At 39.0% G+C, this 27,016-nt stretch overlaps 1 protein-coding gene across 9 annotated transcripts in view; it reads left to right on the forward strand.

Annotated features, from left to right (window-relative positions):
- Window positions 1–27,016, forward strand: part of GRIK1 (glutamate ionotropic receptor kainate type subunit 1) — a 362,944-nt gene that overhangs the window by 245,223 nt on the left and 90,705 nt on the right. For all 9 annotated transcript variants that reach the window (XM_028116006.2, XM_028116022.2, XM_028116012.2 and 6 more), the window contains 3 exons: window positions 10,949–11,002; window positions 14,166–14,339; window positions 22,769–22,912. In XM_028116006.2, coding sequence (XP_027971807.1) covers window positions 10,949–11,002; window positions 14,166–14,339; window positions 22,769–22,912 — 372 coding nt within the window. The remainder of the gene's footprint in view (window positions 1–10,948; window positions 11,003–14,165; window positions 14,340–22,768; window positions 22,913–27,016) is intronic.

Here is a 27,016-nt window from a genome sequence, read left to right on the forward strand (position 1 = left end):
TTTTAAAAGTGAAAAAAAAAAAAAAATCCCAGTCTGCTGCTCTTATGTTCACCAAGATGCCAACTGATTCTCCTCGCAATAGAACATGGAACACCTTCTAGTTAAGCTTTGTACTCCTTTAATGAAATTGTTTCATTCTATTCTCTAACAATCCACTCATTTGTCTAGTTTACATAAGTCCTCAAGAAATGTTGATTAGATTGAAGCCAAGGAGAGAATGTGGTAGAGACACAGTAGAAAAATTCACTCTTTCATTTAACACTTATTTGTTGCGCACTGATGAAGGTGAGAAAGATGCAACAGTAAAAACAACAAGAAAAAAATAAATCTCTGCCCCCTTGAGTAAAAGAGAGCTTGAAAATGAAAGTCACAGAATGTGGCTATCCAATGCCCACAGACTGGTGAAAGACGGGGAAACTCATTTCTAAAGCAGAAAGGGACTGGGACTAGAGTCTTAGACTAAAGGTTGGTAGATACAGTTGCAAATTCTGCTCTTGCTCTAACAGAATAAAATAATTGTCATTCATTGGGCACTCACTATGTGTCAGACTATGCTCTGCATTTGACTGGAATATCTTCTTATCCTCTCAAAATATCCCATGTTACAGATGAGACAAATGAAGTCTACCTAATGGGATTTCAAACCAGGGCTTAACATGCCAATGACCTGAGTTTCTTAGGTCCTTTAAATACGCTACTTTGAGCAAGTCTGTTGATTGTTCTTCAACCCAGTCACCTCCTCTGTAAAAGGTTCTCTTCTGCTCTGAGCCTCCATGCATAGAAATGATCGAGAATCCTCTTCCCAGTGTCTGAACATAAAGAATTTGCACGTTGCCTTGTACTTAGTAGGCTTTCAAAGAAATGGGGAAATAATTAAGCAGTTCATTTTTTTTAAGTTCCTAGAGTCCTTTGGTAGTCTTTGAGACAGTTAATTGATGGGAAGTTCATTACTTTGGCTAAATCCTGACAATGTAATAATGATGATTCTCAATTTATTTTAACTGATGATAATTTGTAGTATATCATATAATTATTTTGGCAGCACATTCTCATCCTAATTGTTTCTCTCAGGCTGAGACTAAAATCTATTTACATTTCCTGAGCACAGAGTTAGTTTTGGTTGTAAGGCGTGGTTCATAGATATGGGTATATTCCTTAATATGCACGAGAATTAATTGAGCTCTGTGGATAACTAACAATGTAGTGAAGGGATTTGCAATGTGTCCATATTCTTAGTGCACAGGATGCCTGTTTGCATATTCGCAAAAACTTCCAAACAGTAGATTTGGAAAAGGGTATAAATTTGTTTCTATCTGAACTGGGAGGTAATAAAAATCACATGCATGCCTCAGAAATACTGTAATGCTTAATTCCAGCTATATCAGAATTTGGCTGTAAAAGGTGATAAGGGAAATTATCCTTGCAATAGAAGTGGGGGTAATTCAGAAGAAATCATGTAAATAATTTGAATATGTGTACATCAAATCATGTCTTAAACCTTTAGCAGGATTAGTGAACCTCAGCTTTGTTCAAAATTTTGGGGATGTTCATTCCCCTCAATGTGCCTTTTTCAGGAGAAAGGATGCATAGCTTATATCAGGTTCTCTAAAGAAGCCTGAAGACTGAAGTAGGTTAAAACTCACTTTGCTATGTTAACCACATCAGCTTTTTCAACCCTTCGTAAATGCAAGATTTTACCAAAAGAATCTTCCCACCCTACTTTCCCCAGGACTATTAGCCAAATCCTTTCTGCTTAAGGGTGACCCTGTAGGATGTAAATTTCACCATTTATTCAGCTAGCATGTATTAGATGTTTTGTATGTGTTAAAGACTATACCAAGACAGAGGGGGAATAAAATATAATGAAAAACTCCAGTGTATTGGATGAGATCATTTAGCAGAGGACCTTGTAATTCATTATTTGCTACATCGGTAAAATGGGAATGTCATAGTACATATCTCACGTTGTTCTGAGAGAAGTTAAACATGACAATGCCTATAAGGCATTAAGCCTACCACTGATGCATGAAATATCCCACATGTGAGAGATTACCATCATCAATATCATCAGTGGTATTGTGCCTAGGCAAAACTACAAGAGTGATACAGTGTTTCCCACTGCAAACCTTGTCACTGCATTATCTCCTACACTTTGTCACAACAATGGTCCCCAAACCCCTTCTCAGACTGACTTCCCAAGTCTCTGTCATATCTTGCCTGATGTCATTAAATCACCACACCAAACTTAACACACTACATTTTCCTCCTTTTCTTCCTCCAGCCAACCACTTTCTCCTCCTGCCCCTGTCTTGGTGACCAGAAACACCAACCAATTGCTCAAGCCAGAAACCTAGGAGTTCACTTGACTCTACCTTACCCTTCCTATTTGTGAGTTACCAAATGTTGTAGCTTTTGCTTCTGAATATGTTTCAGATTCAACCTCTTTTTCTCCATCTCTATCATCATCGTTCTACTACACCACAAATGATTGCTCTGTCACAAACCCCCACCTTTTTCCCCAACCAGCATCCAGGTAGCCTCAAAAACTGTTATTCCAAATAAAATATGTGACCTTATTCCTCTCATCTGAAATTCTTGAGTGCCCGACCACCACACCCACATTGCCTTAAGTACAAAGGACACATTATTTCACGTGTCATGCAAAGCCTTCCACACCTTGTACCCACTGCCATGATAACACTTAGCACACAAAATATCTATTATTATGTCTATGGCACATTTTAACAACAACAACAACAACAAAAAAAACCTGTTACCTTTTTTTTTTAATAAACTGTCCTTTCTTGATGAAAGTTTACTCCACTAAAGAGATTAAAGGTCTTCCCAAATATCACCAAAGGGATTCAAAATTAGGATCTAATTAATTCTAATATCTAAAGAGATATTGGAATGAAATAGCAATGTAGGTCTGAAATCCTGACAGAAGGAGGAAGAGTGAGTGAGGGTCCTCATGGAAACTGTAACACCATCCAAGGCACAACCTTGTACAGCTAGGTTCAGCTCTCTGCACAGAAGACTCCCTAGAAACTACATGGGCAGCTTATCAAGTTCTCTTGGTTTGATGGGTTCATTCCTTATAATAAAGCTTCAACTTTTGTGGTTCTAACTCTGGTCTCACCAAACAACCATATGCTTTTATTTGGGTTCTCAAAGTCCAGAAGAACTGTGTGCAAATTATTGACTTTCCAGGGCACCTGGGAGGTTCAGTCAGTTAGGCCTCTGCCTTCGGCTCAGGTCATGATCCCAGGTTGCTGGGACTGAGCCCTGCATCAGGCTCCTTGCTCAATAGGGAGCCTGCTTCTCCCTCTCCCTCTGCCTGCCACTCTCCCTGCTTGTGCTCTCTCTCTGTCAAATAAATAAATAAAATATTTTAAAAAATGATTGACTTTTCCTGCCACATATACCTCCTATTATCAATTAATAAGTTAATATAGCACAAAGAGCCCAGGATTGAAATCAAAGCTGGGTTCAACTGCTATAAATATGCTCTGTCTTTCAAATCTATAAATTGGAAAACACCTTCTCTCCAGTAGTATGTAAAAAAAAAAAAAAACCCAAAAACAAAAACAAAACCTATTATAGCAGTGGGCATTTTATAACACTCAGAAAACAGTCACTATGATCATTATTGTTATAGCTTAAAAATATGTTTGGTTAAATACAAAGGTGATTTTCAGGTCTGCCTGCATGTGAGTATTACCTGGAGAGCTCTGAACAGATACCAATGCCTAGAACACACCCCAGACCAAATAAATCAGAATATTTAGAGATGGGGTATAGGCATTGGTGTTTTTTAAAAGTTCTTTGGAGATGCTAATACACTGAGAAACACTCATATAGTTTCTCAACCTGATAGTTATTAAATCAATTGACAAAATAAAAAGTCAGAAAAGCTGAAGAATAGGACCCAGACTCACGATGACTTCACTAGTCTATAGATATCTCATGAGACCAGCAAGATCAGTATTTAATGGTTGCATGCCCATCTCTGCCTCAAAAAGTTATCTTCCGGGTAATTGGAGGTCTAGTTTTTATTACCACCATTATGAAAGTCGCTTATTGCAAAAAGACTACAATGTATTCAACATCTTTATTCTCTTTTAACTTTCCAGATTTTTTCAGTATTTTGTGTAGATTTTTTCAATACTTTGCTGTTCAAATTTTCTTCCATTGTGTTCTTTTTTAAACATCATTTTTCCACCAGTGTTCCCTGGATGTTGCAGAGAGTTTATTCTTTCAGTTCATGTAATCCTCCAAAATCTTTACTCTCTCCTTTTGGCAGCATTGCCTATTTCATTCTGCCAGGGGAAATCTTTTCTCCTGTTCTGTTGTCAGCAGTGCATATCCCTTAAATATCATAATCTCTTCTGTTGTGCACCCGGGTGGTGCAATCTGGCTCTTCTAGTGGGATTATCTCCTGAGGCGAAACAAAACCTCATTGGTTTTCACTCCATTTGTTAATATCTATTAGCATCAGCTTCCCTTCTCCTCCTGACCATCCTTCTAGAGAGAGAAGCTTAAAAGAAATTAAGATTGAAAGATACTCCCAAAGAGTATGACAATTTCATTCACCAACACTTTGTGGAATATCCTTTGCTTTCCTTTCATTTCTCCTGGAGGCAGGAGGAAAGTGGCCTGGGTTTGTCAATGGCATAACACCATCTTCCAGTGGAAGGAAAAGCCCTAGACTCTCTCTGTGTGGGACTTGTAACTGTACACATGGTTAGCATGTGTATGTGAATGGAGAGATACAGAAAGATTTAGAAAGTTTTCAACTTCAAACACTTCTTATCCTTGACACATGCACTTGTTATTACTATACCAAAGTTGTGCAGTCTCAGGTGCTGTGATCACAGAAAGATGAGTAAATGAGGTGCATTTCCTTCCTATTGTTGCCATAACAGATTTTCAGAAATGTGGTGCCTTAAAACAAAACAAATGTATTCTCTTACAGTTGTTGCAAGTCTGAAGTCAAGGTGTTTCCAGGGCTCCATTGCTTTTGAAGGCTTTATGGGAGAATCCAATTCCTTGCCTTTTCAAGGCTGTCCTCATTCTTTGGCTTGTGGCCCCCACATCAATTGCCTTCCCTCTTTCTACTTTCACATCACCCTCTCTGCCTTCTGACCCCCTCCTTCCATCTTATAAGGACCCTTGTGATTATATTGGGCCCACACCCCACCCGAAATTAAAATCCTTAACTTAATCACATCTGAAAAGTTCTTTTCTCACATATAAAGTAACATTTTAATAGATTCTAGAAATTAGGATGTGGACATTTTTATGGGGCCATTATTTAGCCTACTCCATAAGGAGTTCTATACACCTAATGCTATTTTCTATGCACTGTTACCTTTGTAGATATAGGTTATAATCACTTATTTTGTGTGAGCTTTTTTTTTTTTACAATGATAAAGACTGATCTCAAGGTCTACTTACACCTAGCTTGTTCTACTGATGGCCAACATGAAAAAGTGTGTTGCCAAAGAAGCATCCTTCTCAAAGGATAGTGTAGATGCAGCCTACACTACCACAGTTGGCAGGTGAGAAAGAGCTATACCCTAGAGCTCAAACCTTCTTCTTAAAATCACTGCTCTGAAACTAGTTATCGTTCAACTGATTTCCTGAAGATTATTCTTATGCTGAAATAACTTATTTCTATCTTAAGGTAAAACCATTATTTTAGCCACATTGCATGTCATACATTTGGAAGCTGTTCGCTTGAAATTATTGACTAAAAACCATGTCTGATGGTTGAGAATTTATCCTAATATTGAGAAGGCTATCAAAGGGGCAATACGCTTTAGGCTAGTCAATATAAACTTCTAAGGCACCTATTTTTCAATGGAAAGTAATAGCAAACCCTTATAAATATTAAAAGAATACTCAAAATTGCTCAGGAGCACTCCAGATTCCATTTTAAGTTTCTGCTATTATGATAGCAGCGTATGCCAATTATTTGTGACATATGACTTGCCCTTAGCAATGGATGCTGAGAATTTGTGGAGAATTTTTTTTTTGTTACTACCTCCATAGCACTGCATTGCCTTCTGAAAAAATGATCATGCTGAAATATGGTGCAGGCTTCTTGAGATACCAGGACATGTTATTGGAAGACTTTTACCCGGAGACTTTCCAGGTATCTTGTAGGCCAACTGTGTGACCAACCATAGAAGTTAGAATCCACAAACTATGTTGGTCATCTTCATCTGGACTTGAATGCAGGCTCTCAAGACAAACTAAAGCATGATCTTTGTGTTGCTCAGGTTTTATGTGATAACCCATCTAAATCCAAGAGATAATCTTTGCCGAGAACAACAGGACTACACCAAGGAAAGTCAATGCTGCTGTCAACAAGGTCATGAGTGTTCTGTTATAAAAGCTCCAGAGAGCAGATGGGCCAAAGTGGGGCCGCCATTGTTAACGCACAATAACTATGTATCAGGGTATAATGATAACAGTGGGACCATTAGAATTGTCCTTTTGAGAGTCAACTGCCAATGAGTTTTATTTTATCTTCTGATGATTCATTTTAACTACAAAAGGAAGAAAATAGTTAATTATTTTCAAGCCACTGAAACAACAGAATAGTCACGTGGCACTTCCATAATAGTATAATTCAGAGAAATTCTTCAAATAAGCGTGAGTTACCCTTCTTCTTGCTGGCTTAAGGATTATGTTTTCTAGATAGCATAGAATATCATACATATGCAAAGTATCAAGACATTTAGTCTTTTGGTATTGTTCTCCGTGTTAATCGGGGTTCTCCAGAGAAACAGAACAAATAGAAGACACATATGAAAAGATTTATTATGAGGAAGGAATACGTTCACATGACTGTGCAGGAGGAGAAGACCCACAATCTGCCATCCACAAACTGAAGATTCAGTAAAGCAGTAGTATAATTCCTGTTTGATTCTGGAGGCCTGAGAACCAGAAGAGCCAGTGGTGAAAATCTTATCCAAGAGTAGGAGAAAAGCAAAGTTCCAGCTCAGGCAGTCAGGCAGGAAGAAAAAGGATGCATTCTTCCTTCCTCTGCCTTTCTGTTCTATTCGGGGTCTCAGTGGACTGGATGATGCCCACCACATTGGAGGGTCATCTATTTTGCTAAGTTACCAATTCAAAAGTTTATCTCATCTGGAAACACCCTCACAAACACACCCAGAAATAATATTTAATCTGGGCACCCATTGACTTGGTCAAGTTAACACATAAAATTAACCATCACAGTCTCTTTTGAGTTCTTATAATTGATTCTACAGGAACATAGAGTATGATTAACTCTGAATATTATTTTATTGGAGGCCTTTTTTGCTACTCTAAACCAGCCCAGCTACATGAGATCTGAACAGTTCATCCCTCTTTATGAGAAAAAGATCTCTCAGCTTCTCCTAACCATAATTATTTATTATGTGTTATATATTTATTCCACAAGGAATTAACTCAGTCTAGAAAATACATTTGAAACAAAGTGATAAATACTTTTTTTTAAAAAAAGGAGAGGAGTTGGAAAGAAGGGGGAAATTAGATAAGAAAAACAAAGCTGAATGGCATTGGCACACATAGAATATATACCTTGTATTCTTGTTGCTAAAGGAGAACCCACAATTTTTACCTTCAACTCTCCAGCATTCAAAACAAAGTCATAAAAAGAGCATTTACATGCCTTCCAGTACTCATGAAACAGGAAATTGTATTTATTCAGAACAAAAACAGCTTGCTATGGTCCTCATAGCCTCCTTAGTCATCTAGCAGGGTGAAATCTCTAGAGGATGACCTAAGTCAGTATCTTTCCTACCTCCTTGGCCAAAACCAGCACATGGCTCCACCCAAACACAAGAGGGCAGGAAATGCAATCCTGCCATTTGTCCTTCCAGCTGGGAAATTGGCAATGGCACAAATTATGTCTAAACTATGGGTCTTGAAAAATCAAGAAGAGTAGTAGATACTCAGTATTATCCCTCTTATAGATATGTAACGTTATTGAAAGGGCTCGATGTTTTACTGTCTATCAGTCTAAGTCAATGATATGATGTCAAGGGTTATTTAATAAGAATAATTCTGTTAAGAAACAACCATTATTAAAAGAACATATTAGTGGAAGCAATGAAGGATAATATCCCATCAATATAAATAGTATGGACGGCCACATTTATTACACATTAGTGTGTGTGATGTGATGTGTTTTGTGCTATTAAAAAAGGATTTAAAGATAGCCAGAGCCAGTTTCTAGCAATACTGCCTTGGTAAAGTATACATTGCCTAGGTCAGCACCTCCCGCTTAGTCTGGCAGACAAGTACACTATCAAAATTCAAAGAAGGTAGTTTTTCTAAGGAAAAAGTCAGTTTTGCAAAGATTAGAAAACTCCCCATATCATGATTATACTTTTTTATTTGAAAAACTGACATTTATCTTGATGTGACATTTTCTTAATCCCTAATGACTTTTAGTGGAAATACCAACATGCAGAGAGAAAATCATCATGTGAATGCAATAGTTTTATTCATAAATTATACTACTATTAAACAACAGAGATGCTGGCCCCAACCAGTCCACAGACTCTCACATGGACAATTGTTTTCAAATCATCACTTTTGGTGCTACTGACTTTATTCTTACCCAGAAGCTTTTCATTCACCCGTGTCCTAGAGAGTCCACAAAGGTGGCAGGTGAATGATTCATGACTCTACCTGTTTCTTTCTTTGTTATCGTTATGTTAATCACCACACGTTACATCATTAGTTTTTGAGGAATTCTTAATCTCGGGAAAAAAACTGAGGGTTGCTGGACTCTACCTGTTTCTTAATTACCATTTCTAAGATGTTTGAGGGAAGAACCAGGAGGCACTGGCCCAGGAACTAGGCAGGAAAGTCAAGAACGGAGATTTTTCTAGTGTGCTAAATGAAAGGCATACTCAGAGGACCCCAGGGTTCTTTCTGCAATAAAAGTAGACCCGTTAGCTGAATATTCACTGCATCTTCATAACTTTTTTTCTAACATTAAATAAGAGGTATATCAAAGAATATTTGCCTCCAGGAGGTAAAAAATAATAAGAAGCATTAGTTGAATGGTTGCTTTAAAAGCGCGGGAGAAGCCTATGCCTTCAATTGGTGACCAAATGTCTCCATAACCAAATATTAAAAGAAAAGTCATCCCAAATGAAAAGCTAAAAATTCAGGTGCCTTTTTGTTTCTTTTTCAGTTTCAGAAACAATATTTTAAATCTTAGTGTCTAGCTCTCTATCTTGACATAAAATTTGCCCCGTCCTCTCTGAAGAGGTAGTCTTGGCTGCAATTACACTATCTAATATCTAAAGCGAAAAACTGGATTCCTGACTGACCCCGGCAGGTTAGCTCTTTATGCTCCGCTGATGTAAGAGACCAGCCAACAAGACCTCACTATGCATGGCTTTAAACATTATTGATGGCCCTAAAGCAATTCTAACCCTTTTTAAAATTCTTTTGTGTGCCTGGTCTTGTTATCGCCATAGGAGTGACTTACACGCGGTGGGCTCATGATTCAGAGTTTCCTGTCATTTATCTTACCTTCATGACATTACAATTGCACTAAATATTCCTCTGGTCTCCACATTAGCAGAGAGGGCAAAAGAAGGGCAGGATTGGTGTGTCCTGTGCTGTCTTGGAATACCCTCTTCATTCTGTATCCCTTCTCACGCAAAATTATTCGAGTTTACATATCTTAGGAACTTTCTAGGACCTCTGATAACATGCTGCTGTCTTTCCTGAGACCTTTCAATCCACCTCTTCAGTTGAAGTTATGAAAGCCTGTTCCTTGGTGTGAGTGGACATGTTTTCCACGGAGTGTGTTCCTCAACCACTGTTGTGAAATACAGAAACCCAGGCTCTTCTCTGAGAAATTCCAGTTCAGGCTGTCTCTGTGATGGAGTCAAGAATATCTGATTTTAAAACTTCCAGAGGGGACTCTCACTTGCATTCAGAGTTTATCAGAGTTGTGGGGAAAACTGCCTTGGAAATTTTATTTCTGAGACTTCTCTGTTTATTGCTATACAAATACCAAGTAACAGCACCCAAATAGTCCTTTGCTGACCTCCCCCGACCCAAGGAAGGTGACACCCTTGATTTAGAAGATACAGAAAACTTTCCTTATCTCCAAATCATCTGCAACTGTTTCTTCTCAGTGGACACCATTTCCAGGAATCTAAAAGTAAGATCACATTTTAGTAAACATACTCTGCTTAGAATCCTTGCCCTTTCTCTTCACTTCTTTTCCCCCTTCCCTACCACGTGAAAACAACACGCACAGAATGTCTGCAACTGTCACAATCCCAAGAGGTAACTGAGGATCAAAATTAAGAGGCAGTGTGATGTTTGTACAAGAACAGTCCCCATCCTTCTATCTATAAACAAATCCTCGTTTCCCCTACTCACACTGTGGGATAAGATGGGAAAGCAGTAGGGAGAAAGGCTTCAGAGATATGCATATGTCTAAAACCTCTTTTAAATATATCTACATACCAGTATTGCAATTCAACATTTAATGAGTTCTTCTCCGAGACAGTATGATAAGTATTAAAGCTAAGGAGATCAATGAAATATCTATCTAAGCATCAGACATTTAATCAATAAGGACAGCAAACACTGTCATTAAGGTCAGATCCAAATATTAAATTTGTTGCACATAAGCTATTTTAAATTTTTTTACATTTAAATTAGACCTACCACTTCAATGAAGATCGAACGTAGTCTAATGAAAGAACACTGGATGGAGGTTAATGGCCTGGATCCTCATCAGCCACTGATCTGTCTCAGGTTTCTGATCGGCTCAATCTGTGGATTTCCAAAGCGCCTTCCTGCTCTGTGTCCTCAAGCTATTGCAGTTGCCCAGCTAATGATCTATTTCTTATTATAATTCTGTTTCTGATTCTTTCCCCTTATTTCTCTTTTGCAGATTCTGTTCATGGGCATGATGACTGAGTACTATCACTACTTTTTCACAACCCTGGTAAGCACTTCAGGTGGAAATGAATTCTATGTTATAGGAAACGTTTCCAGTTATTTCAAAAGTCAGCCCCACCAGTGCCAGAGGCAGGATAGTGTCATGGAGATTTATCTTACTTTCCTAAGAATCCTGTAAATCCAGAAATGCTGAACAGCAGTTTCTTTCTTTCTTTTCTTTTTTTAACTAGCATCAGTGCATGTGCATCTGGAAAGGGATTAAAATGATACTTTCATTAAACAGGAACTGTCAATGTGCAAACTAGTCATAAAGAAGAATCATCTACATTTTCTACATACATTAGAAGGCACACTAAAGTGTATGCTTGGCTTTTTTGATCTTATGTGATTTACTTGCTTATGTCCAGTAGATAAGATAGCTAGGTTAGCCAGGGGTCACTGGTCAAGTGTTTTGAAGATCATCAAGAAAAGGAGCAGGGGAGATGCTTTGCACAGCGAACATTTTTCACCATAAAAAAAAAAAATCATGGTTCTGAGCCTAAGAAGTTCAAAAAAAACCATAACATCCTAAATTTTGAGACTATCATATCAAGGTAGAATGATTTAGGGCATTTAACACATCAAAATGATGTGATAGCTCTCATTCAATTTTTAAAAATCAGACACACACACACACTCCAGTTTCTCACAGGAGAAGAAAACAAAAAACCAATTTTCTTTGTTAATCTGTAACAGTGTGTCCAATGAAATCTACCCAGGTTCTGGGAAATTTCCTAAGAGTAACATTTTACCAAATAAAACTGGCAAGGTAAGCTGGTGAGTAAGGGAAATAAAAGAATTTGGAACCAGAACCAGGCAGCTGTCCTTGAATACATACTACTGATGGAAGCAGTGAATTCCACTCCTCACTCAAGTATCTCAGGAAGCATGAGGCTACAGTGGACACTGTGAGACCAATGTACTGGGGCAGGTGCCAAAATCATCACTGTTCCAGAGCTTGGGGCAAGGGAGTAGGATGCAGGGCAGAAAATCTTGAACTAAAGTTTCCATGATCTTCCCTCCCCTCATTGACATCCTAATTAGAGCTTCTGTCAGAACATTTGAAGAAACCCTTGAGAACTCCAAAGCATCTTAGTCAGGTCACAAGTACAGCCCTTCCCCCGTCACCGTGAACACCTGGGTTCTGCTCAAGGCAGCATGGACACCTGCCTCAGAACTTTCTATCATTCCTGGCTGTGCACACTCTTAAGAGCTGGTTTTGTTGAAATTTGAGAAAGAATTCGAACAATGAAACCTGAAAAGTCTCGTCTTCACGGAGACAATTTGGGAACAAACAACTTGCCCTCACAGTCTTCTTTTTTCATCCTTCACTGACAAGCAGATGTTAAAAATCGGACCCTGGACTTTCCCTATTCTATATTGCATAGGAACCTCAGTTTGTAGGCCAACCTAATTTTGCACCTATGTACAGTATTCATTATAGCACACTGCATTATGTACTGTGGAGTCCATGAGGGATCCCATTTGTATCCTGGAATTTTCTGACTTCTTGTAGTTTGAGTAGTTTTCCTTCCATTCATTGAGGATGTTAAAGGATATCATTCTTTTTAGGGTCTTATTCTTTAAATTTACTTCCTTAAGCATTTTCCTTTGGTTTTATCTGCCTTCTGCCATGTTTTGCTTTGTATATTTTTACCATTCTTGCCCATGAGTACTGATAAAACTTAAAGAAGAAAGAAAGTTATGTACTACAAGGGGGAAAAATATAACACTTGAGAAGGCAGTACTCTTTTTCTGATACTGAGCCAGGAGCACAGATCTGCCCTCTTAAAGCTCTACAGTCTAATCCAACGTTACCTTGGGAAAGGATAGCAGTGTAAAGAATTATTCAAAAGAACAAATCTGTGCATATCTTCTGCAAATACAGGTCATGAGGTGTTTCTGAAGCTACTTCTCCTTAGGAACCTCGGTCATCACTGATCATGTACTAATTTCCACTGCAATTCCATAAAACAGTTACACTGTTCGGAAATTTTTATGGAAGTTTTTCTCTTTTTTCTTCCTGTTAAATGTTACTTTGAAAGTTTGGTTTATTCAAAATGTGAGGTATTTTTAATGACATATGTTAGAGTCAAAGCTTTCTTCACAAGAAGAAGGTTGAAATTTTATATCATTTTAAATACGAATCAACAAGGGCAAGTCGGTTAAGCATCTGCCTTCAGCTCAGGTCATGATCCCAGGGTCCTAGTCAGGCTCTCTGCTCAGTGAGGAGTCTGCTTCTCTCTCTCTCCCTCTGTCTCTGCCCTCCACCCCCACCGCTCACACTCTGTCTGTCTCAAATAAAAATAAATAAATAAATAAATAAATAAATAAAGTCTTTAACAAAATAAATATGCATCAACATAAACCTCTGGATTACACTCGGTCTCCTCTGTAATGGAAAATGTGAGTGGGTTAAACTCTTCTTCCTGAAACATTGTCTGAAAGGGAACTAGTTCTACTGTTATGATACTCGTGTTCACACAACCCTATGCTCCAGTTTAGTCTCTGAAGAGAACCCTTCGCTTCTGACTCAGATTTTGCGTCCAGCGAACATTCTTCATGCCCTCATTGTATGGGGCATGGGTCAATGAGCCAGGGAATGGTAATTTTTTCCCTCTGGAAGTGATCTTCCTATCACATGCATATGCAAGTTCAAATTTCATCTCCTTTACAAGATCTGAGGCAGCAAGAAGTGCTGGAGAAGAGCAGTACTGCCGCTGACAATTGGGTCATCCTTGGACTGGTCGCATCACCACTCAGAACTTCAGAGTCTTCATCTGTAAAATAAAAGCATTGGACCAAATGGGCACAAAGATTCCTTCCAACTCCCCAAACACCATATTCTAGAAACAGAACTCTAACTTCTCAGAATATTGTAACCTGTGCCCAAGGGCATACTAATTATTAACAGCCAAATCCTCTTCTTGATTTATCCAAATTCTGATAGTATTGCAAAAAATAGAGGAAAATGAAAACTGCTCACTCTTAGAGTTTCTCAGGCAGCATGCAAGGGAAGGACAATGGGAAATGTTTTTTCATGAAGCAGTGTGAGGACAGCTATTTTAGTTTTAATCTACCTGTTGCTTCTGCAATCATTATTCTGTTTTTCATAAAGAACATTGAAAATGTTAACTCTTTCTCCTTTTGTCATTTTTAATACTGTGCAGGACTTATTTGCTTTAGATTTGGAGCTCTATAGGTACAGTGGTGTAAACATGACTGGGTTTCGGCTGCTTAATATTGACAACCCTCACGTGTCCTCCATCATTGAGAAGTGGTCCATGGAGAGACTGCAGGCGCCCCCCAGGCCGGAGACTGGCCTCTTGGATGGCATGATGACAGTAAGTAGTCTTAACATAAAATCATTTGAGATGACGTTTGCATTCCTTTAGGGGTTAGGTTAAGAATGTCATATGCCTTCTATAGTGTGCGTGAAAGTATTATAACCTGTGCCTTAACTTGAATGAGAAAAGAAGGAGTAAACTTTTTAGGTAATTTGAAAGCCTATGCAGGGCTACTATCAAAAACTGCTGCTTTCAGCTTTCTGACTGTATGTGCCTTTGACCAAAAAAAAAAAAGTTAACAGGAGTAGCCGTCACTGTCAGCCAAATGGAGACAAATCAGAAACCAAAGCAAGGCTGAGTGGAGAGAATTTTAGGCCTGGGAATGTGGCCTTGGAAGGGGGGCAGGAGAAGAGGAGCAAGCTGCCTACAAGAGTGATGCAGAACCAGTTTGCCTTCCTCATTTCTGTCACATCTCAGCAAGCAGTGCACACGTGGAAAAACGCCAGATTCACATCCTGTTGGTGTGTTCACATTCTTCCTGCCTGGATATGTACAGGAACACCTTTGCAGACATTGACAGTGATTTACACCAGCCATATGTTCCTCTCAAAGCAGATGCCAGGCCCACATCCTGACAGGGGAGAGGTACTCTGCTGAGCAGATAAATTGCAAACTGCCTCATCAGAGAGCTTCTCACTAACATCATTTGTCTTTCGTTGTCAAACACACCTCCCCTAGCTTTATTTCTTTAATGAAGCTCCCTGCATGATGAAGAAAAGAGCAGGAAATTTTTTAAAAAGGCTTTCTATGTAGGAATCGTGTCATCTAAAGGGAAAGATACTGGGAATGTGGGCAGGTAATAGCATTTGAAATTGGCATAGTATTTCATTCTCTGTTCCCATCATCGGGAGAAGCACTCTTGCTTTTAAGATGCAATTTACCGATAACTGATCATCTTGCAGAGAAATGAACTTGGGATTTCTTTTCTTTTTCTACCATTTTTTATGAGAAACAAATGAATAGAAAAAAATAAATGAATGAATTAAGTGGTTCTGGATGATTCCATGTTAAAGCTTCCTGACTGTTTTTCAAACCTGAAGTTTGTATTGTAAAGTATACAAAGTATTCTGAGAGATGATGGAAACATCTTGATACAAATGAGCCTTGGATGATTTGAAACATTGCTTTGAATAGGAACAAGTAAAGAATATCTAGGGAAATACTAGACCTTCTGAAAAGGAAGGGGGCAAGATAGAGAGAGAGAGAGAGAGTCAGAGACAGAGAGGTATGCTAATACACCTGTTTCTCTCTTCTTCCTCTTAGATTTGTAATTCCAGTGAGTTCAAATATGGCTCAAACCCTCTGTCCACCCACCTTGCCTCCCAATGAGATTTCTACCACAGTCTGAGATCTCCAATAATTGTTACCTGTCCTTGGTATATACCACTAAAAAAGTTACAGTTTGGATCTGTTAACACAGCATGTGGATTCATGCCAAACATTAAATATTCATCATAAGTATGGCTTAATTTACCAAAAAAAGCATCTGTTGCATTCAATTATACTTAGCTGACAGGACAGTTTATACATATTGAATGAGATGAGGAAAATCATTGAACAAGGATAGAGTCACACAAGTCACACCAATTCGGGCCAGGCATGGGGTGCTGTTACTCCCCCAGGACTGCTGCCAGGGTCCTGGGCAAATGGCAGTCCCATGGGCAGAAAGTATGGTGGAGCCAAGTCCCAATGGATGGAAGAGGTCCTGTTTTGCCTAAAGTTTACTACTGTCATCTCACCTAAGAAAAGGATTTCTAGTCTTTGTTGTTGTTGTTGTAAACTATAAAAAAGGAAATGGAGATTTATCAGAGCAGAAGAGAAGGGCTCACCAGGGTACTAAACATGAGGAGAGTAGATATATCAGGTAACATCTATACTAGTCAAAAAAAATAGAACACAGAACCCACTCGAAGTCGGATCCCACGCAAATCTGTTTTTCCCCAGTTTTACTGAGATAGAATTGATATACTTCATTGTATAACTTTAAGGTATACAGCATAACAGATTGACTTACATATATTATGAAATGATAATTACAATAAGTTTAGTTAGCATCTGTCATCTCATACAGACACAATAAAAAGAAAAAAAAAATAGATACAGTTTGAAATTGATCCCATGAAGTAATATTGACCTTTATTCACTCAAAGAGGCCATTTTGCAGTTCACAGTTTCCTTTTGGCTTCTAGTAAAGGGGGCCAATTTGGGGATGTGGAAACTGAGTTACAGCGAGTTTAAAGGGTAGGTTTAAAGGTATCCAGTGGACTAATCTCTGAATCAAGAAGAGCACATGCCATGTCCGCAAGCCGGGGCCCAGATCTAACAAATCTTTGTTCTCAGGTTGCCTCTATACTCAAACCATTTTCTTCCCTACCTTCCTGATGAAAAGCCCCGTGGTTTCAGTTCCACTGGGTCTGCATTCCTCAGATCTCATGGTTCACTCTTTCTCATGTCTGTAGCATTTGTGGCTCTCACTGCCTAAAACCCTCCCCTGTTTCCATTTGTTTGAATGCATTTCAGCAGAGAGGCCTGTTATTCTCTCTCCCACGGCCTGTTTTCCTTCGCTCTGTACCCCTATGACCTCATACGTTATATTTCGATTTGTTTGCTTAGTGCTTTCCCCTACGAGAATATAAACTCTATGAGGACAGAGGCTTTGTCTTTTTATGATCTGCTCTATCCCCAGCACTAGAAAAGCCCTGGCACAAAGCAGGCCTTCAATAAATATGTATCTAATAAGGGAACTAATCCTAAATAAATAAGAATTGAGTTTCTGCTAAGACCAAGATGTTACATGAAAAATATTCATATAGCCCTGAAATAAGTCTGTAAAAGTCCAAAGAGAGTTCCTGTAGATAGAAAATAGGCATGCGTAGTGAAGACAGAGATTATCCTGAAGCAAACTAATCGCTATTTATATTTAAGTAATGCCATTACTAGAATAGAGTTGCATTCTCTGAAATCATATGCATTATACCACTACACTCCAAGGCGAATTTTCCTGTTGCCCTTTATAGTTATATTTTTGTGTGTGCTACATACATATACAGATGCCTGTATGAATATATAATATAGAAATTGTTAAAAATATGTTTAAAAATACCCACGTGTTTTTACTTCCACCTACTTATCTAATTTCCTCTTTCATATTTTTAACTATTAAAAATTTCTTAGAACATCATACACTAATAATATCTTCAAATAATATTATATATGTCAAAACGTATCCAAATCTGAAAATCATGTCCAAGCTGAAAAATTTTGACTCCAGACTTAAGATCCATAGATCTAATTAAAGAAAAAAAGATACCGACTTTAAAAATAGGGTTAAAATTGCGTTAATTAAGAAACCTGGTACTGAGTCAATAGAGTTCAAAAATAGTGAAACTTGATATTTAAAACAACTTGAGATTAAAAAAAGAAAGTGTTTTATCAACTGAAGTGTTAACTCAATAGAAGTTTGGAGTAACTTTACAAAATCTACTTCATTTCTTTTCACTACGTTTAAATTTCTCTTAGCACTTGGGCTGATTCAATCTACTGGCTTTTGGATAGACTGGGATAATGGAGTGGCCCATTTTTAGGTGGATTCCTCTCTGATTGTGAGCAAAAACTGTGTGTGATTCAATAGTGCATGGGAATCATAGAAACAACACAACGTTGATCTGTCATTGGCCTTCCCAGTTCTTCAAATGCATTCACAGCATCAAGTTCAGTCAGTAGCCTTATGTTACATGTGAGCATTTCCTATAATCATGGTCCAAGGAGGCACCTTTGAGTGTCCACCTGAGTGTCCCCTGCTGCTCCCGTAATGAAAGACAACAGGCTGTGGAATTCAGTGGAAAAAGCAAGATCTTTGCAGATGAGGAAAGCCTAGATTAAGTACTGGCTATGTCCCCTGAATAAATAAATGACTTGACTAGGTTATGTAACTTCTCTGAGCCACTTGCTTATCTGTAAATCTGTGTAATAATCCTTTACAGTGTTACTTTACAGATTAAATTAGATAATATATACAAAACCTCCAGGACATAGAATTGAATTTACTTGATGGTACCTGCGGCTATGCCGGTTTGTAGTCAATAAGGAACAAAAGAGATTCTGAAATGCAGAGGCAGAATCCTTACTTGTCTACAAGAGACATATTTCTTGGCTTGTGCATATAGCCCAAGATAGCCCCTTGCCGGGGACCTGCGTGACCTTGTGTGACCAGGGGAATCACCCGGGTGTGTTTTCCAACTCGACATATGGTCCTCTTTTCCCAATTTCTCACTGTCTCTCTCAAAAGCTGAAAAATGCATATTGAAATTATAATATGCCAACCTCTGTGCCATGTTTCACTGGATTTTCTACAGTTGTTGCCCTAATTACTGAATTTTGAGATTGTGAGTACTTGACTATAGCTTTGCTACCTTCCCCAGACCACTTCCAAACCCCAGTTTACTTGTGGGTCGCTCTTGCTGGCATCCTGGATGCTCAGGATGTTCACTGCCTCTCCCACCACTTTGGATCCCCGGCAACATCCACCCCCACAAAGGAAACTAGCTAATTCATACTAAGAGACAAATTCCTACTAGCTCTATGCTGTGGCTGAGATATTAGGATTTTAATAGAGGAATCAGTGAGAGAGTAAATTTAGGAAATGACGGGGAAGGGTGTTATTTGGGAAGGTTTCTCTTTTAGAAAACTGCCTTGTCCATCAGTGTCAGGTTAGTGAATATTTCTGAATTTCCAGAGAGGATGGGAAATCTATACTTTTTGCCCATTTGTTCCACAAAGACTAAGTTCTTCCTTCAGAACTCCAATCTCCTCCAGTTTTTTCCAACAATGTTACATACCAGGAAGACAGCAAAATGTAAGGAGTCTATAAAGCCATATCCTGTTGTTAGTCCTCATTCCTAAGGGGCCACATCTCACTAGATTGCATTGGGATCCCCAAGACCACATTCAGGTTTGATGATTTGGTAGAAGGACTCACAGAAATCAGAAGAGCTGTTAAACTCGTAGTTGACAGTTTATTGCAGCAAAAGGATATAGATTAAAATCAGCAAAGGAAAAGGTTGCAAAGGGCAAAAAGTCCAGGAGAAACTATGTGGGAACTGTTAGTGGTCCTCTCCCAGGAAATTTGCACTGACAGTACTTCAATCTCTACAGCAATGATGTGGGACCACATGTGTGAAGTGTTGCCAACCAGGGAAGCTCACCCAAGACTTGGTGTCAGTCAGTCACATAGGCATAGAGCATCCCCGTCGCTGACCTTATTCAGTCTCTAGCCTTCCCAGAGGGCAAACTGATACAGCATGGCCCAGGGCCCCAGATCAACAAAAATAGGCATTCACCCTTAAATCATATTGTTAAACTGTCTAGCATTGCCCATTATCCCAAAGAATACAGAAACACTATGATCAGGCAGGACAGTCCAAGGTTTCGGACGTCATCTTTCAGAAGCTAGTCAAAAGCCAATTCTTTCTTTGGAATACGTAGAGTGTGAGAACCCCAGCCCTGCTGAGTTATCCTTTCATTGCCCCCTGTTTTGATAACCAAAACATGGTGTGAGACTGCTTTTCATATGCTTGTTTCATGATCCATGTTGTGGTAAAGAGATTTTCCTAGGGGCACTGAGTAATGTGGTTTCATCCAGGCTTTTGATATAAATAAAATGTGAACATAAACACCTTCAGAAAAATAAAATCTGAAACACAGGCCAATTTCTTTTATATTTACCTAAAATGACTTGAGAGTTGCTGCTCAGTAAGCTAGTCTCCAGCACAGAACTAAAAAGGGAAGGAAATTCAGGGGTGGTTTATTAGTGCTATAAAATAAGTAGAGACATGTCTCCTCCATCTAAGAAAATATTGCATGTCAAAGGGAAGTGTGGTTTTAGAATAAATGGTTTTCTTCTTTGAATTTGAAAAGGACTGATCAGGCCCATTGTTTTGAGTCATGTTATTACCCAGCCCAGTGTGGAGGCAGCCTTGACAAAGAAAGTCAAATCCTTCCTAAGCCCAGTTTATGGAAAAGTTAGATCCAAACTTCACTCCTCACACTTCTCTATCAAATCTTTCAATTAGTCAATTAGTGAATAAACATACAAATTTGTAAAAAAGTATATTCCACTGCTGAAATGGGCCAGGTCCCAATAGGATAGCAATTAAGGGCATGAGTTCCAAAATCTAAGTTTACATCCTGCTTTGAAATTCTCACTTGCCTAGTAAGTTAGGCAAGTTATCAAAGTTATTTCCTAAAGTTCCTTCTCCAAGTCTCCATTTTCCTGTTGGCAAATGGGGACAATACCTATTGAAAGGCATCATTTCAATAATTTAAGGCGATGACATGTGTAGAATGCTTACAGTGCCTGGTGTGTAGTAAGTTGTCCATGAACAGTCACCATAATTGAGCTATTACTTTAATTATTAAATCATCAGACGAATACTTGCTTCAGAGGCAGCTCAGCCTCATGGTTGAGAACATAAACCCCAGCACCAAATGCCTGGGTTTGAATCTTGATCTTCCCACCACTAGTTTGGGGACGCCGTTTAACCTGGTCATATCTTTACCCACAAAGGAGTAAAAGTTATGGTGAAGATTCCGTGTTTGCCAAGTATTTAGAGAAGTACCCAACATATAATAAGAACTTGATAAAAGTCACTGTTATTATTGAGTGAGTTTTAAAAAGTCGTTATTATTGAGTGAGTTTCAAAAAGTCTCATTCTGCCAATGGATTGCTCTCCTTCAATTACACCAAATTAGCATAGCAGAGTAGTGAAGAACATGGGTGCTAGGATCAGATAGTCATGGGTTCGAACCCTGGCCAGACAGCTGATTAGCAGGGTGGCCTTGAACTAATCACCTAATTTTCTTGAGCCTCAGTTTTCTCATCTATGAAACTGATTATATACCAGTTTTGAGCTGAAATGATCAAAACATTTTTAAGCTTTAACAATCACCACCACCACCACTACCAACCTAACTTCTATTGTCAATCATGTAAGTGAAACAATTTATCTTAGAAGTACATCTTAACACTGTGGAATTATACAGTTCTCATAAAAATGTATTTTATTTTGAGGCATGAAATAACAGTAGTTCCTTCAGCAAACATTTATTAAACAACTTTAAGTATCGTTTATGTGCCAGTAACTGTGTTATCGACTAAAGAATGAAGTGGAACATTTCTGCATTCACAAAACTCATGTTCTTATTGAGAAACTGCTGTCACCATAAATGCATATGGAAAATGCAAAGATAGAGATTGCACAGGATACAGATTTAAAGTGGGGATAATCTCTGGACTCACAGATGGGTAAAGTGTGAGATGTAGTAACCCTTACCCTCTCTTTCCACTTCCATTAAGACATGCTCTCAATAAGTGCATAGTAAATGTTGAGCAAATCAACAGACTTCCGGGGAAACAAGCAAACAAACAAACAAACAAACAAACATAATGACCTTTGATCTATGACCTGGATTCTAGATTTAACTCTACCAATTACCGGTTATATGTAGGACCCTACAGAAATCAATATCCTGTCTGGGGGTCAGTTTTCCTACCAAAGTGGTTTTATCTATCTGTTCTGTTGATTTGGAGAGATTGTTGAGATTTTCAAATGAAGTTCCAGGGAAAACCCTCAACTAAAATGTGAAGGTATTATATACAATGTTATCCTTGAAGAAAACCATAGAGCAATACTTTTTATAAAATGCTAGCAGTTTTGTGTGAAATTTTGCAAATGAGAGAAATTTCATGAGGAGGGGAAGAATGAGATGCTCAATGCCCAAAAGCAAGGATTACTTACACTCTCTACCAAAAAGCAAATGCTGACAAAAGTAGGCGTAGTCCAAGCAAGTTACACAGGTCTGTGTTTCAAAAGGTCTTCCACAATGTGCTGTTAGATTTGATTCCACAGCTCAAACCTTCTTGACTCCGGTAAATGGAAGTGACCAACAAAGTATCCCTATTTGGAAATTACCTATTAGTTTTGTTAGCAGCTGTTTCTTTCCACCAGATAGAAACAAGTAAATAAATGTATAAATAGGTATAAGTCCTGAGAAACAAAACCTGATATTGAAATGTTGAGGTTTAGTAGCTTCTAACTCAATGTAGTTGATCTTAACACCATGCTTAACATAGAAAGTGCTCCAAAAATGTTTATTCCCTGAATCAAGTCTTTTGTGGCTAATGTGTGGGTTTTTTTTTTTTTTAAGAACTCAAAACAAAGCAGAGCTATCACTCCAATTTACTATGGAGTATGAGGTATTATTTTAGAGAAAAATAGCTATCAGAGAGTGAAAACTGTTCAGCTGGAGAATAAATAGCTGTTGAAATCAGACAAATAGGAGATAAGGAAGCAGGTAGAATGAATATGCAGGTAAAGGAAGGGAAACAAAGGTGGAATTGAAGATGTGGTGTGTGTTTTCCTCCACAGACTGAAGCAGCTCTGATGTATGATGCAGTGTACATGGTGGCCATTGCCTCTCATCGGGCTTCCCAGCTGACTGTTAGCTCCTTACAGTGTCATCGACACAAGCCATGGCGCCTTGGACCCAGGTTTATGAACCTAATCAAAGAGGCAAGTGCTACTCATTCATGGCCCAGTTCTTTCCTAACCATAGTGATTTGACTTGTTCATTTAGTGTGGTCCTCCCACATGGCTCTGTTGGCATGATATCTATAAAAGAAGAGAAACTATTATCAGCCAATCGGCTGGGATTTCACTGATAAAAGACTGTTGACCAGGAACTTTCTAGTGTGATATTGAGAAGTTCAAAGAAGCTACCAGATCATAACATTCACCTCCCTTCATCTCAACTATGGTCTCAGTTGCTGCTGGCTCTCCTCCACATATGTTCGTAAGTTCATAGGCTTATTCCATGCCCCATTGAGACAAAGAGTGGATTGGCCCATCACTACAGGGTACCAGGGATAGTTCTCACATTATCAGTCCATAATTCCAGTGATTTCTTAAATATTAGGTTGTATAGGACTGAATAGAAGGACCTCTTTGTCCTAATGATATAATAATTATTTTACCATTTGTCAGCAAACCAGAAAAGTCCAGTCTATTCAAAACGTACCAAGTGTACTAAAAGATTTTAAAGAGTACGGGGTATTTGGTGAAGGTGAGTTTTTCATGATTACCCTGGGATCCTGGACTATTCCCTACAATTTCCTTTTCTCTGATGTATTTGACTTCTTTTCATCAGATCCTGTTCTAAAACCCTGAGATTCCTCATAGACATGTATCCTTGGATTATCTTTGACAATATATATCTCAGGGTGTGTCTGGACTTGATAAAATGAAACAAGGCTTAACTGAGTACACACCCTACTCTGTGCTGCTGCTCTAATGTTTTCTCTATGGGAGGCAGAAATTTACCTCTCAAATGAAGAATATCTTTATTGCCCTCTGTATTGAAGAAGGCTGAGTTGAGACAAAGCCATTAAAAGAGAAGAATGGGAGGGACATAGTGCAAGAGAAGAATGCCCAGCCAAGAGCAAGGAGGAATCCTACTTTGGGCTCCATCTCTGCTGGTCTCTTTAGCACCTACAAACCCTCTCATGGTTTGTTTAATCTGCTTCCCCATTGAGAGCTGACTCTGATCCATAAGGGTGAGAACAAAAGAAGCAGTATGCATGAGGTTTAACACTACTCAGGCTCCAGAGCAAGGCTGGACCTAGGGTATGGCAAGCAGCAAAGACTACCCTGGATACCTGATTTAAGGAGGCACTCACTCTCAGGTTTGAGCTTATAGGAGACTGTGAGGGAGTATTTCCTTAAATTTTATGCCCTTGGGAACCTCTCCGATCTCACTGCAGTCCTGGCATGGTTGTGTGGGTTTAAATCCCAGCTCTACTCACATTTACGAGCAATATAATCTACGCAAGTTACTTAAATTCTTGTGTCTCGATTTTCTCTTCTGTAAAATGGAAATAACACCTTGTATCTCATAGTATTATTGTGAGGATAAAAATAAGGGTGTGAAGAACAACACAGAAACATAGTAAGAATCTGAGATATTAGCCATTCTCTTGCATTTGGGATAGACTACTAATAATAGCCTCATTCAGTTTACTGAGTGTGATGCCAGGAATTTAAACCTGGCAACAACAACAACAAAGAAATCACAAATAGGCATGAAATGAAATACACTTTCTGACAGCTACACAAATCTGACATACTGTGCCTAATGGAAAAACATTGCCCAGCCTCTGCTCTCCCTGCAGCGATCATGGCCAGGTCCTGAGTCGCCATCCTGATCACCTTGATCTTTAACAAGAAAACAGCTGGTTTCCTTTCATCTCCTGCCAGTGCAAGGAGAGGCAGGAGGCCACATGAAAGCTTAGGATCAAACACTTGGAGCACCCCAAGCACCTTTTTGCTTGTACTTAGGTTGCATAAGAAAGTAAAATTACCAAGCCACAGTTAAGGATGTTTAAAGAAATAATGAACTCCAAGATGAGGGACCACATTGAAAGCAAGAAAGTATTTTACCATCTTTTACTCCAAAGAGCAAATTCCCCATTCTCAGGATCCACAGTTCGGGGTTGAAAGGAGAGGTGGGTCATGGATTAAAACTTTTATCGATAATCTCTTTTTTTCTCCTGAGTTACAATGTTATATGTCACTCTTGGCAGGGTATAGGTACCTGCAAGTATGGGATGCAGATGACTAGGAGTAGTGTCCCAGTCTGTTGAAAGATTGCACAGAGTGAATTCTGAGACAGGCCAAAACATGCAAAAGTCAGAGAATGTAGATGTTTCTTCCAAGGAGTACATAATTCAATAAAACTTTGCAGGCATCAGATTTGATTAAGAAACATGAAATAAGGTGCATGGTCCTAAAACTTCCCCGGGTCCTTTCTTTTAGTAACTCTCACTTTCTAAAGGATTTCCAAACTCTAATCAGAAATCATGTAAAGGAGCAAGTCAGCAGATTGAATTTATGGGGTAAAGATCATATTCGTCACAGGAGGTAAACGTTCCGAGCTCAGGGATGGTTGTGTGTGCACTAATCCCTGATAATGTCACACATCATTTAGAATCAGTAAGCCTTTCAGACAAGTCTTTCAAGCTAACCATCCTTCAGTGTTTCAGGCTGAGTAAAGAGGAAGAATTAAAGAACATTTTAAACCTGGTAGAGTGTGTTATAGTGTCATGTCTCTGGGCATTTGCTAAACAAATGTATTAGGAGATTACAAATTCTTACCCAGCAAGCAGTACTGGGGCTCCATTACACAAGTAACATTAGCTTGGCATGACAAGGAACATTCTTCTCCCAAACTAGAAGATGTGGTTTCTACTTTCTACTAATATAAATTCTACATAATGGAGTAATGGCAGGATTCCTCTGAAGCTCTCCTATGTCTGGGAGAAAACCTACACTCAGCAGCAGGGTCTGTAGGCTCCCCAGTGATCTGGCTCCTTATCCATCCCATCCCCCTCATCTCCTGCCCCAACCCCCAGCATTTACCGAACCCACTGGGGCTCTCTGAATTTGCCGTTATGCTCCTACCAGATTCACTTGTCTCTGACTGAAAGGCCTTTATGTCTCAGCTCAAGTGCTAGCTTCTATTTGCTTACCTTGACTCATAAATTTTGGCTCCTTACTTCCATTACGGTTGTTGTTAGACCACCATATTTACTTACATGTCTATCTCCAAGCTGTGGTTTTCCAATCTTGTTTCCCTAGTTTTTGAGTAAGACTTAGCATAGAATGAACACCCAGTAAGTATATGCCAAACAAGTGAATAAACTAATAAATTAATGAATGAACAAGCAAAGGAACTGAAGAACACATGCAACCTACAAGCAAGTACTTTAGGACACACTCAGTACATGAATATCATATCCAGAAACAATCCGATGAGGCAAAAACCAGGATCAGTGAGACTTGCCTATCAGGACCATAGGTTCTGGTGGGACAGGGAGGCAGGCATCTGAGGAACAGGCCAGCCTGTTTAACTCTGGCACTGGGAGCACAGACCCCGAGATTTAATTGCAATTTGCTATCTAAGTGAACTTAGTCATTGAGGATCTTTGTTCTCAGATTCCTCTTCTAAAAATTGTAGATTAAAAAACCCATTCCATATGTTCTTGGGGATTACATGTATGTATAGCCTAGCAAAATGTGTGGTATGTGGTGATTGCTCAATAAAGAGTAGCTACCATAAATGGAATGTCCTGCTAAAAAATGTCTATCAGGTAAGGCGGTTGTCAGGAAGAAATGAGGCAGTGCATATGAAACATTAGATATATGGCCTAGTGTAGGTAAGCACTGCATGCTTGTTATTGTTCTTATTGGCATCAGCGTTATTGTTATTGGAGCCCAAGATGAAGTAGCAGTATTTGTAAAAATGAGGACAGAACCTAACAGTGGAAAACCAGGAGTTCTGTGGAGATAGACATGGCACAGAAGGCCAACTGCAGTGATGCCAGGGAATGAGGGAACTTCCAGTCATGGAGCATACGCATGATTGTTCAGGAGGGACCCAAAACTTTAGGTAACCAGCAACCAGGTAGAGTTGTCAGAAAACCCTGGCAAACCACATCTCAGGTTAGTCTGAGAAATAATAGATGAATATGGGGGCTTAGGAAGCAAAAGTACTCCCTGTCTGTGGTCAGAGTTACTCTGGACCCAGAGTAAGTTCCAGTTGGCTGTGGGGCAATCAGTGGG

The sequence above is a fragment of the Eumetopias jubatus genome, unplaced genomic scaffold (assembly GCF_037043125.1).
Source record: "Eumetopias jubatus isolate StellerSeaLion01/CBP00866 unplaced genomic scaffold, mEumJub1_p1.0 scaffold_1, whole genome shotgun sequence".
Taxonomy (NCBI): Eukaryota; Metazoa; Chordata; class Mammalia; order Carnivora; family Otariidae; genus Eumetopias; species Eumetopias jubatus.